The 13,388-nt window shown below is 42.6% G+C and overlaps 1 protein-coding gene across 1 annotated transcript in view; it reads left to right on the plus strand.

The window, feature by feature from the left end:
- spz6 (Spaetzle domain-containing protein 6) overlaps positions 1 to 13,388 on the plus strand; it is a 115,270-nt gene that overhangs the window by 93,938 nt on the left and 7,944 nt on the right. The window contains exons 5-7 of the mRNA XM_070084576.1: positions 2,077 to 2,325; positions 2,774 to 3,022; positions 3,836 to 3,961. Of these exons, the coding sequence (XP_069940677.1) occupies positions 2,077 to 2,325; positions 2,774 to 3,022; positions 3,836 to 3,961 (624 nt within the window). The remainder of the gene's footprint in view (positions 1 to 2,076; positions 2,326 to 2,773; positions 3,023 to 3,835; positions 3,962 to 13,388) is intronic.

Here is a 13,388-nt window from a genome sequence, read left to right on the forward strand (position 1 = left end):
AATCAAGTCACTGAATGTCACTAATAAATCACTGGAAACAAAAAAAGAAATGTCTCAACACTCACAAATGTCTCTATGAAACATTATTATCGCTGTAGCGACGTGGTGAAGAATAAGGTTGATGGTAGTGAAGGGTAGAGGTGGTGACTGGTTGCTGACTGCATTCGCTGCTACTCCACACGTGATCTAGGAATTTGTGCTTAGATCGACGATGGACCCACACAGGAGGCTTTTAATGATGGCACCACTGACGAAAAAACACACTCTGGCTCTTGACCCCCTATGTGGTTCTTAAATTATGGTGCTAGAACCCGTAATAAGAGTACAAAACACTGGTAGTGAGTGAGGCAGGGCGGTGGTGAGACACCGCGTGGTGACTGGGCCTATGGGATGAACGGCGTAAGCCTCACTGGGGACACCCTCACTAGGCACAAAAATATTCTAAGCCGGGCTACCTTAAAACAAACCCACGAAATACCACAACATCACAGGGATGATAAAACACACAGAATGGCTAGAACTTGAAGCACAAAGCGAAGAAGAAGACTGTACCCAAGTGGCTTGCGTGAGTACTGGGTTAAGACACTTGGGTTAGTAGCTGGCTGGCTTAACCTTTCACACAGAATGGCTTGATAACTTCTAACAATGAGCACAGCAGGGGTGGAAAGCTGGCTTGGCAGACAAGGCTCTATGGTGTAAGGCTAGGCTGAACTGGACTTGGTCTGACTCCCCCACCACAGACTGTCGTGCTGGTTTGGCTTACTTTGCAAACTCGGGTCAACCCCTCGGGAGTGATGCAAATAAGCAGATAAACACTAATACACAGAGACTGACCAGTGAATAGTGTAGAGGCTGGTAGACGCTTGAGGGGGTAGCTGGCTGGCTAGGTCGAGCGTTAACCTTCTCAGCAGGCCTAGCGTCACAAGATGGCGGCCGGCTCAGTAGAAATTTATCTCCAGAAATTGCTGTAAACATCAGAATTACAGGCCCTCCGCTGGCACCAATTTGTCATGGGGGTTCAGAAGGAGATATGATGGTTGAAGGTAAACACACTTGTTGGTTGGTAACGCTATATTTTGTCAGACTGTGGTAAGGGAAGGGGCCCAGCCTGCCGTGTTACTGCCTGCTTGTATGTCTAAGCGTGGAGTGAGGGCGAGGTAGCGGGTCCCACTAACTCATGCGCATCCCATGACGTCATACAGTCACTGGGCCTAAGGATCTTCTATATAAACACAATACAACACATGTAAGGGGATTCAGTAGCTATGCTGACATATGTAGAAGTAAATGGGTTACAATACTGGAACAAATGACAACTAGCCCATAAATTGTAAATAAAGTCTGGATGACGTTTTGGTTCATCTTGCACATGATAATCGTCCAGGATGGATCAAAATGTCATCCAGTTTTTCTTTCCAGTATGTGTGTTAGTTGTGAATGTTTATCTCTGACAGCTAAGGAGCGAAATCCTCAAGTCTCATCAGCTGAAAAAGTTATGGTAGTATTTCTCGAACTAGAGCTAGTGTAGGAGTCTCCTACATTCCCTGAATATTATTTAGGGTCCCACAATCCTTTTTTTTTAAATGTTACTTCCGTGCTTATGGCGATGTTAAAATTACCTCTCTTAATATATTTTGTATTTTGTTTTCTAAATCCTCCACACATATTCTTTTATGTGTTGCTTCAATATGCATTCAGAAAATTAACATCTATAGTTCAGGAAAAAAATTCTGAATCTTATCTTCACAAATGCATATTAAAGCCATCCATTAGTACATAATTTTTTATATATAAAACTTTATACGTAAAGATAAACCAAACCAAACAATTTTGTATATAATGAGCACATGAAAACAGCATGTCAGGGTTGTAGACGAGGAGAGCAAACAGTAGTGTCATTGAAGGGAATACCATGAGTAAATGTAATAATAGATTAGACAAATATGTGTGTGGAAATGAATGAAACACATTAATCTACAATATGTGGAAATGATTGAGTGAGAGAAGGTCCAGTCTCACTTGGGTCAGTAGTCCTATTGCAGTATTCCTTTATTCTTACGTCTTATTTAATTCCAGGGATCAGTTTCGTGTTATCCGTCGTCCCATTCGATCGGTGGACGGGGAGGCTGTCTCGTCTAAAGGTGCGGCTGTGAGTATGGAGATAACGCAGAAGGTAGAAAAGATCCTGAAGGAGGATAAGCTGGACGTACACTCCCTGTTTGAGAGTGTGTCGGAGGGTAAGATGAAGAGCCGGTCACTGGGTGAAGGAGAGGAGATCCTTCAGGGACGGAGCGCTAGGGCCTTCTGTGATGACAACTGGGGACTGTGAGTCAAGTCTGGTGTAACTAGTTTCTGTATATTGCCATACTTTTCTCAAAGACATGACCTCTCATATAAATCAGTCATAAAATCCCTAAGTGTTCTATTCTGTAAATTCGCTGTGCCATCTGGATGTGTATAATATCCAAAGAAAATTACCACCGTGGCAGCACACTACTGATGTACCAAGTCTTGGTTACTAATAAAAAAATATTCATAACTAGTAATATGGCCTCTAGAAATACTCTAGGTTTAATTTGTTACACACAATGTATAGCTGAAATACTACAATGTCATAAATATAACAATCTCAAAATCAGAGTAATACAAGAAGGAACTGGTGTGCGTGGGTGGGAAATATACAAGTAACTAACCTCACGACAGACAGGTCAGAAAATTAAAAAGCTGGCTAAATATTTTTGCATGGTTGTGTAAGTGGACCGCATGTCTCCAGGTTCTGCATGCTGTACAATGCCATGGCGGGCAAAAGTAGTAGTTCCGTGGCCCAGGACCGCAACGCTGACGACTTCGAGGGATCCATCAACAGCCTCTCAGGAGGAATGCAGCCGCTCACGCCTTGCCCCTCCGCCGTGGAATACATCACGCCCGTCTTCGCCAGGAACTACCAGGGAGTGTGGCGCTATGTCGTACAGATACCTTATGAAGGCTATTTTACTCAGACCGTCGAAGTTACCCAGTGTCTGTGAGTGATGAAAGCACTAATATTTTACTTTTGTTGAAATGACTTAACATGCATTTATTATTTTTGGTCTTACTGCTGTGTACTAACGAATATTTCTGGTTGATGATAAATTAATTTGTGGAGTGTTATGTGTAAATGACTATCAGAAATAGAGTAGGGCGTGTTCGATAGGAGTGAATGGAGACGTGTTCGATAGGAGTGAATGGAGACGAATGGTATTTGGAACCTGACGAGCTGTAGGAGTGTGAACAGGGTAATATTTAGTGAAGGGATTCAGAGAAACCGGTTATGTTTATATAGCCGGACTTGAGTCCTGGAAATGGGAAGTACAATGCCTGCACTATAAAGGAGGGGTTTGGGATATTGGCAGTTTGGAGGGATATGTTGTGTATCTTTATACATATATGCTTCTAAGCTGTTGTATTCTGGGCACCTTTGCAAAAACAGTGATAATGTGTGAGTGAGGTGAAAGTCTTGAATGATGATGAAAGTATTTTTTTTTTTTGCGAATTTTCTTTGTTTTTGGGTCACCCTGCCTCGGTGGAAGACTATATATATATATATATATATATATATATATATATATATATATATATATATATATATATATATATATATATATATAGTTACCCTAAATCCTTTTATTGATCTATTAATTTGAGAATAATGGATTTATATGAGTTTTTCTAGAATGTAAGCATGAAATCATTATTAAAAATTTATAATAATAATTTATTATTATTATACTACTGTAATTATTATTTGTAGAGAATTTGTTCAATAATAGTAATAATAACACGTCTTGTGTTGCAGGTCGAACAAGTGTCACTACTTGTCAGGGTCGTGTCTAGCGTCTCCGCGGTGGGTGTCGTTACTGGTAGCTGAGGTCTACTACCCTGATGCTCTCTTCCCAGCCTCACCCACACGACCAGACTTCAGGTACCATGCTTCAAGATACTCTCACTCTCTTTTTTACCACACGCACATTCGTTGACAACGCCTGCTTTAAAGGAATAATGTCATACGCTAGATTGATTAGGGGCACCAGACAATTATTATCATATTACATGAATAACTAAAGTATAAAGAACACTCGTCAGTGCTCAGTAATAACCTACATAGAGACTGAAACTCAGGAGGTTGATTGATATATATATTTCTACACCCTTCTGGGATCCTCTTCAGAAGCTGAAGAGGATCCTAAAAGGGGGTCGATATATACAGATCAATCAATTTCCCGAGTTTCTGTCACCATGTGGGTTATTATTGAGCATTATGTTTCATACTGAGTCGGGAAAATGAGAGGTAATCAAGTTTGAACCGAAGGGCGGCCACAATTCTGTGGATCAAAAGCCCTTCACCAGTACCAAAGCACCTTCCTCTCCGGAGGGAACATTCGCTCAGATGTGAAGTAGCAAGAGATGTTTCACTGCGTCGAAGGACCCAAGTTGGTATAAAAAAAGTATTAATATAGGAAGAATTACCGACAGTATGTTAAGTAAAAGGACACAAATGCAACGTTTCGCTCTCCAGGAGCTTTAAAGCTCCTGGAGAGCGAAACGTTGCAACAATAAAATGTCACATTAGTTGCATTTGTGTCCTTTTACTTAACATAAAAAAAATTGTAAAATAAATGAGACGGACCTCAGGAAAACCCATTACGTTAAGCCCGGCCTGGAATAATAAACAGTTGTGAGGAAAAGAAACTCGAATGCAATTTCAAGATTTCTCTGAGTAACAACAATAGGCGCTCAGAGCGTGAACAATGCATGCTGTCTCCAGAAAATTTTGGGGAGATTTTTTTAATGGCTAGTGCTAAGAAACTTATAAACAATGGTTAATGGAAGACACACACACACACACACACACACACACACACACACACACACACACACACAAACACACACACACACCAAAAGTTCCATGAATAATGCTCCATATAGTCACTGTCATAGCCTAATTAAATACATATTCATTAACGCTGTAACATCTCCCTTCCCCCTCCACATCCTTCAGAATGGCTAATCTGAAACAAGACACAAATACAGTAATGCAATTTAGTTCCACGAAAAAACCGTTAGTTATATCAATCGGTAAAGAATAGTTTCATTATCTTTTAGGTTACCGATTAAAGGTATCCCTTTTTGGATACCTGATGTGTCTCATGTGGTATAAAGCAGTGTTCTTCAAAGTAATGGTGGCGAGATGCTTCTCACCTGGTCACAGGGCAACAACGATATGCCTGTCACCTGGTCACAGGGCAACAACGATATGCTTCTCACCTGGTCATAGGGCAACATCGAGATGCTTGTCACCTGGTCACAGGGCAACAACGATATGCTTCTCACCTGGTCACAGGGCAACAACGATATGCTTCTCACCTGGTCATAGGACAACAACGAGATGCTTGTCACTTGGTCACAGGGCAACAACGATATGCTTGTCACTTGGTCACAGGGCAACAACGATATGCTTCTCACCTGGTCACAGGGCAACAACGAGATGCTTCTCACCTGGTCACAGGGCAACAACGAGATGCTTCTCACCTGGTCACAGGGCAACAACGATATGCTTCTCACCTGGTCACAGGGCAACAACGAGATGCTTGTCACCTGGTCACAGGGCAACAACGAGATGCTTGTCACTTGGTCACAGGGCAACAACGATATGCTTGTCACCTGGTCATAGGGCAACATCGAGATGCTTGTCACCTGGTCACAGGGCAACAACGATATGCTTGTCACCTGGTCATAGGGCAACATCGATATGTCACCTGGTTGTCGAGACTTGTTGGTCACAGGGCAACAACGATATGCTTGTCACCTGGTCACAGGGCAACAACGAGATGCTTGTCACTTGGTCACAGGGCAACAACTATGCTTGTCACAGGGCAACAACGAGATGCTTGTTGTCACTTGGTCACAGAGCAACAACGAGATGCTTGTCACTTGGTCACAGGGCAACAACGAGATGCTTGTCACTTGGTCACAGGGCAACAACGAGATGCTTGTCACTTGGTCACAGGGCAACAACGAGATGCTTGTCACTTGGTCACAGGGCAACAACGAGATGCTTGTCACTTGGTCACAGGGCAACAACGATATGCTTGTCACTTGGTCACAGGGCAACAACGAGATGCTTCTCACCTGGTCATAGGACAACAACAAGATGCTTGTCACTTGGTCACAGGACAACAACGAGATGCTTGTCACTTGGTCACAGGGCAACAACGAGATGCTTGTCACTTGGTCACAGGGCAACAACGAGATGCTTGTCACTTGGTCATAGGACAACAACGAGATGCTTGTCACCTGGTCACAGGCAGCACCGAGATGCTTGTCACCTGGTCACAGGACAGCAACGAGATGCTTGTCACCTGGTCACTGGGCAACAACGAGATGCTTGTCACCTGGTCACAGCTCAACACCGAAATGCTTGTCACCTGGTCACAGGACAGCAACGAGATACTTGTCACCTGGTCACAGGGCAACAACGAGATGCTTGTTAGCTGGTACAGGACAACGAGATGCTTGTCACCTGGTCACAGGACAAAAACGAGATGCTTGTCACCTGGTCACAGGACAAAAACGAGATGCTTGTCACCTGGTCACAGGACAACAACGAGATGGTTGTCACCTGGTCACAGGACAACAAGAGATGCTTGTCACCTGGCCACAGGGCAACAACGAGATCCTTGTCACCTGGTCACAGCTCAACACCGAGATGCTTGTCACCTGGTCACAGGACAGCAACGCGATGCTTGTCACCTGGTCACTGGGCAACAACGAGATACTTGTCACCTGGTCACAGGACAAGAAAGAGATGCTTGTCACCTGGTCACAGGGCAACAACGAGATGCTTGTCACCTGGTCACAGGACAGCAACGAGATGCTTCTCACCTGGTCACAGGAAAACAACGAGATGCTTGTCACCTGGTCACAGGACAGCAACGAGATGCTTCTCACCTGGTCACAGGGCAACAACGAGATGTTTGTCACCTGGTCACAGGGCAACATCGAGATGTTTGTCACCTGGTCACAGGACAACAACGAGATGTTTGTCACCTGGTCACAGGGCAACATCGAGATGTTTGTCACCTGGTCACAGGGCAACAACGAGATGCTTGTCACCTGGTCACAAGCAAGAACATGATGCTTTTCACCTGGTCACAGGACAACAACGAGATGCTTATCACCTGGTCACAGGACAATAATGATATGCTTGTCACCTGGTCACAGGGCAACAACGAGATTCTTGTCACCTGGTCACAGGACAACAACGAGATGTTTGTCACCTGGTCACAGGACAACAACGAGATGCTTGTCACCTGGTCACAGGACAACAACGAGATGCTTGTCACCTGGTCACAGGACAACAACGAGATGCTTGTCACCTGGTCACAAGCAAGAACGAGATGCTTGTCATCTGGTCACAGGGCAACAACGAGATGCTTGTCACCTGGTCACAGGACAACAACGAGATGTTTGTCACTTGGTCACAGGACAACAACGAGATGTTTGTCACCTGGTCACAGGAGAGATCACAGGACAACAACGAGTTTGTCACCTGGTCACAGGGGAACAACGAGATGTTTGTCACCTGGTCACAGGACAACAACGAGATATTTGTCACCTGGTCACAGGACAACAACGAGATGCTTGTCACCTGGTCACAGGACAACAACGAGATGTTTGTCACCTGGTCACAGGACAACAACGAGATGTTTGTCACCTGGTCACAGGACAACAACGAGATGTTTGTCACCTGGTCACAGGACAACAACGAGATGTTTGTCACCTGGTCACAGGGCAACAACGAGATGTTTGTCACCTGGTCACAGGACAACAACGAGATGTTTGTCACCTGGTCACAGGACAACAACGAGATGTTTGTCACCTGGTCACAGGACAACAACGAGATGTTTGTCACCTGGTCACAGGACAACAACGAGATGTTTGTCACCTGGTCACAGGACAACAACGAGATGTTTGTCACCTGGTCACAGGACAACAACGAGATGTTTGTCACCTGATCACAGGACAACAACGAGATGTTTGTCACCTGGTCACAGGGGAACAACGAGATGTTTGTCACCTGGTCACAGGACAACAACGAGATGTTTGTCACCTGGTCACAGGACAACAACGAGATGTTTGTCACCTGGTCACAGGACAACAACGAGATGTTTGTCACCTGGTCACAGGACAACAACGAGATGTTTGTCACCTGGTCACAGGTCACAACAACGAGATCTTTGTCACCTGGTCACAGGACAACAACGAGATGCTTGTCACCTGGTCACAGGACAACAACGAGATGTTTGTCACCTGGTCACAGGACAACAACGAGATGTTTGTCACCTGGTCACAGGACAACAACGAGATGTTTGTCACCTGGTCACAGGACAACAACGAAATGTTTGTCACCTGGTCACAGGGGAACAACGAGATGTTTGTCACCTGGTCACAGGACAACAACGAGATGTTTGTCACCTGGTCACAGGACAACAACGAGATGCTTGTCACCTGGTCACAGGACAACAACGAGATATTTGTCACCTGGTCACAGGACAACAACGAGATGTTTGTCACCTGGTCACAGGACAACAACGAGATGTTTGTCACCTGGTCACAGGACAACAACGAGATGTTTGTCACCTGGTCACAGGGGAACAACGAGATGTTTGTCACCTGGTCACAGGGCAACAACGAGATGTTTGTCACCTGGTCACAGGGGAACAACGAGATGTTTGTCACCTGGTCACAGGGCAACAACGAGATGTTTGTCACCTGGTCACAGGACAACAACGAGATGTTTGTCACCTGGTCACAGGGGAACAACGAGATGTTTGTCACCTGGTCACAGGACAACAACGAGATGTTTGTCACCTGATCACAGGGCAACAACGAGATGTTTGTCACCTGGTCACAGGGGAACAACGAGATGTTTGTCACCTGGTCACAGGACAACAACGAGATGTTTGTCACCTGGTCACATGCTTGTCACCTGGGACAACAACGAGAGATATTTGTCACCTGTTCACAGGACAACAACGAGATATTTGTCACCTGGTCACAGGACAACAACGAGATGTTTGTCACCTGGTCACAGGACAACAACGAGATGCTTGTCACCTGGTCACAGGACAACAACGAGATATTTGTCACCTGGTCACAGGACAACAACGAGATGCTTGTCACCTGGTCACAGGACAACAACGAGATGTTTGTCACCTGGTCACAGGACAACAACGAGATGTTTGTCACCTGGTCACAGGACAACAACGAGATGTTTGTCACCTGGTCACAGGGGAACAACGAGATATTTGTCACCTGGTCACAGGGGAACAACGAGATATTTGTCACCTGGTCACAGGGGAACAACGAGATATTTGTCACCTGGTCACAGGACAACAACGAGATGTTTGTCACCTGGTCACAGGACAACAACGAGATGTTTGTCACCTGATCACAGGACAACAACGAGATATTTGTCACCTGGTCACAGGACAACAACGAGATATTTGTCACCTGGTCACAGGACAACAACGAGATATTTGTCACCTGGTCACAGGACAACAACGAGATGTTTGTCACCTGGTCACAGGACAACAACGAGATGTTTGTCACCTGGTCACAGGACAACAACGAGATATTTGTCACCTGGTCACAGGACAACAACGAGATGTTTGTCACCTGGTCACAGGGGAACAACGAGATGTTTGTCACCTGGTCACAGGACAACAACGAGATGTTTGTCACCTGGTCACAGGGGAACAACGAGATATTTGTCACCTGGTCACAACAACGAGATGTTTGTCACCTGGTCACAGGACAACAACGAGATGTTTGTCACCTGGTCACAGGGGAACAACGAGATGTTTGTCACCTGGTCACAGGACAACAACGAGATATTTGTCACCTGGTCACAGGACAACAACGAGATATTTGTCACCTGGTCACAGGACAACAACGAGATGTTTGTCACCTGGTCACAGGACAACAACGAGATGTTTGTCACCTGGTCACAGGGCAACAACGAGATATTTGTCACCTGGTCCCAGGACAACAACGAGATGTTTGTCACCTGGTCACAGGACAACAACGAGATGTTTGTCACCTGGTCACAGGACAACAACGAGATATTTGTCACCTGGTCACAGGACAACAACGAGATGTTTGTCACTTGGTCACAGGACAACAACGAGATGTTTGTCACCTGGTCACAGGACAACAACGAGATGTTTGTCACCTGGTCACAGGACAACAACGAGATGCTTGTCACCTGGTCACAGGACAACAACGAGATATTTGTCACCTGGTCACAGGACAACAACGAGATATTTGTCACCTGGTCACAGGACAACAACGAGATATTTGTCACCTGGTCACAGGGGAACAACGAGATGTTTGTCACCTGGTCACAGGACAACAACGAGATGTTTGTCACCTGGTCACAGGACAACAACGAGATATTTGTCACCTGGTCACAGGACAACAACGAGATATTTGTCACCTGGTCACAGGACAACAACGAGATGTTTGTCACCTGGTCACAGGGGAACAACGAGTCACACCCAAGAAGTCACTTTCACATTGACTCACTAATTTTATTTATTGCATATTTACCAGGGTTGACTAGTCTAATAATAAAATAACGTGGCTTGGTCTCGAGTCGAAAGCTTGGAATTACCATACCTTTCATTTTACTGAAGATTCCACATCAGACCATTTTTTATAGATTATACACGTTAATATAGAGTCGTGAAGGTGGTATTAATATTATTGAAATGTCCTCCAGTTATCAGTGTGTTAGGCGAAACCTTGCTGGACTTTCTTTTTTTCCCAGCGTTGTATGACCCTTGTGGGTTTAGCGCTTAGTTATGATTGTAATAATAATAATAATAATAATAATAATAATAATAATAATAATAATAATAATAATAATAATAATAATAATAATAATAATAATAATAATAATATGGGGAAGAAGAGTTTTGAAAGTGGAATCCGAGTTCTTCAATATATTTCACGCTGAGTACAAGATTACAGTCATCTTAGTGCTATATATAACGCACACGTTATAAGGAATAAATAGCGACATAAGCAAATTTGCTGATGACACCAAAATAGGCCGTCCAATTCATTTTAATGAGGACACTAGAGCACTCCAGGATGATTTGAATAGACTGATGCAATGGTCGGAGAAGTGGCAGATGCAGTTTAATATTGATATATGCAAAGTTCTAAATGTTGGACAGGAAAATAACCATGCTGCATATAAACTAAATAATGTAGATCTTAATACTACTGATTGCGAAAAGGATTTAGGAGTTCTGGTTAGCAGTAATCTAAAACCAAGACAACAGTGCATTAGTGTTCGCAATAAAGCTAACAGAATTCTTGGCTTCATATCTAGAAGTATAAATAATAGAAGTCCTCAGGTTGTTCTTCAACTCTATATATCCTTGGTTTAGGCCTCATTTAGACTATGCTGCTCAGTTCTGGTCACCATATTACAGAATGGATATAAATGCTCCGGAAAATGTACAGAGGAGGATGACGAAGATGATCCCATGTATCAGAAATCTTCCCTATAAGGATAGACTGAGGGCCCTGAATCTGCACTCTCGAAAGGCGTATAATTAGGGAGGATATGATCGAGGTGTGTAAATGGAAAACAGGAATAAATAAAGGGGATGTAAATATCGTGCTGAAAATTTCCAGCCAAGACAGCACTCGCAGCAATGGTTTCAAGTTGGAAAAATTCAGATTCAGGAAGGATATAGGAAAGCACTGGTTTGGTAATAGAGTTGTGGATGAGTGGAACAAACTCCCGAGTACAGTTATTGAGGCTAAAACGTTGTGTAGTTTTAAAAATAGGTTAAATAAATACATGAGTTGGTGTGAGTTGGACCTGACCAACTTGTGCTGCTGGGTCTGATGCCGTGCTCCATCCTTGAGTGGAGATGGCCAGACTGGGTGGGTCATTGGGGTACTCCGGGGGGGGGTCCATTGGTCTAATTCGGAGGGGGACATGGACCTGCTCCTCATGGGTCAGTAGGCCTGTTGCAGTGTTCCTTCTTTCTTATGTTCTTATGTTCTTAACTGGCATTATGGGTAGAATGACGAGAGTCAACACGCAGAGGAGTAATTTAGCGAAGCACTTTATTGAAGAACGTGTAAGAGGGTAGTGTACTGAAGTGATGGCATATTGAATACTGTACATAGTTGTTATCTATGTGATCTGCGTTACTCTCGCTTCGTTCAGGAATATAAACACCGAGATGTGTATTTAAACAGAGAGGTACATATCTTTATATATATATATATACATATATATATATATATATATATATATATATATATATATATATATATATATATATATCAATATATATATATATATATATATATATATATATTTATATATATATATATATATATATATATACATATATATATATATATATATATACATATATATATATATATATATATATATATATATATATATATATATATATATATATATATATATATATACATATATATATATATCAATATATATATATATATATATATATATATATATATATATATATATATATATATATCAATATATATATATATATATATATATATATATATATATATATATATATATATATATATATATATATATATATATATATATATAGAGAGAGAGAGAGAGAGAGAGAGAGAGAGAGCAATGAAACCACGAAACAAGTGATTTTAAATCATTTACCAAATTGCGGCAGTCCAGCACTCGACCCTACGAACCTTATACCGCGTCCAGAGACAGCACAATGTACGCATCACGAGAAAACCATGTAGCTCAGCTGCATGCGTGATTCTTGTAGGATCGCTGGCTCAAGTGGTTAGGCGATGTGTACATTGTGCTGTCTCTGGAGGCGGTATAAGGTTCGTAGGGTCGAGTCCTGGCCTGCCGGTGTTTGGTATATGATATATATATATATATATATATATATATATATATATATATATATATATATATATATATATATATATATATATATATATATATATATATATATATATACAGAGGCGTATATCTGTGTATATACACCGAGGTGTATATACCCCGAGGTGTATATACCCCGAGGTGTATACCACCTCATTGTCTAAACGCCGATGGGTGTATAGTTCTGTGTAAAAAACATACAGGTACATATTTCTTAGGGTATACAAACTTGTACTTAGTTTAACCCTTGTTTTAGGGATTCAAGTATACCTGATGTTAATACCTTAACCCTGACCTCACATACAGTCTACAGTGCTCACCTGTAATTACATTCACCTGTAGTGTTTAAGGTAACACTGGC

This window comes from Cherax quadricarinatus, chromosome 13, assembly GCF_038502225.1.
Source record: "Cherax quadricarinatus isolate ZL_2023a chromosome 13, ASM3850222v1, whole genome shotgun sequence".
Classification (NCBI taxonomy): Eukaryota; Metazoa; Arthropoda; class Malacostraca; order Decapoda; family Parastacidae; genus Cherax; species Cherax quadricarinatus.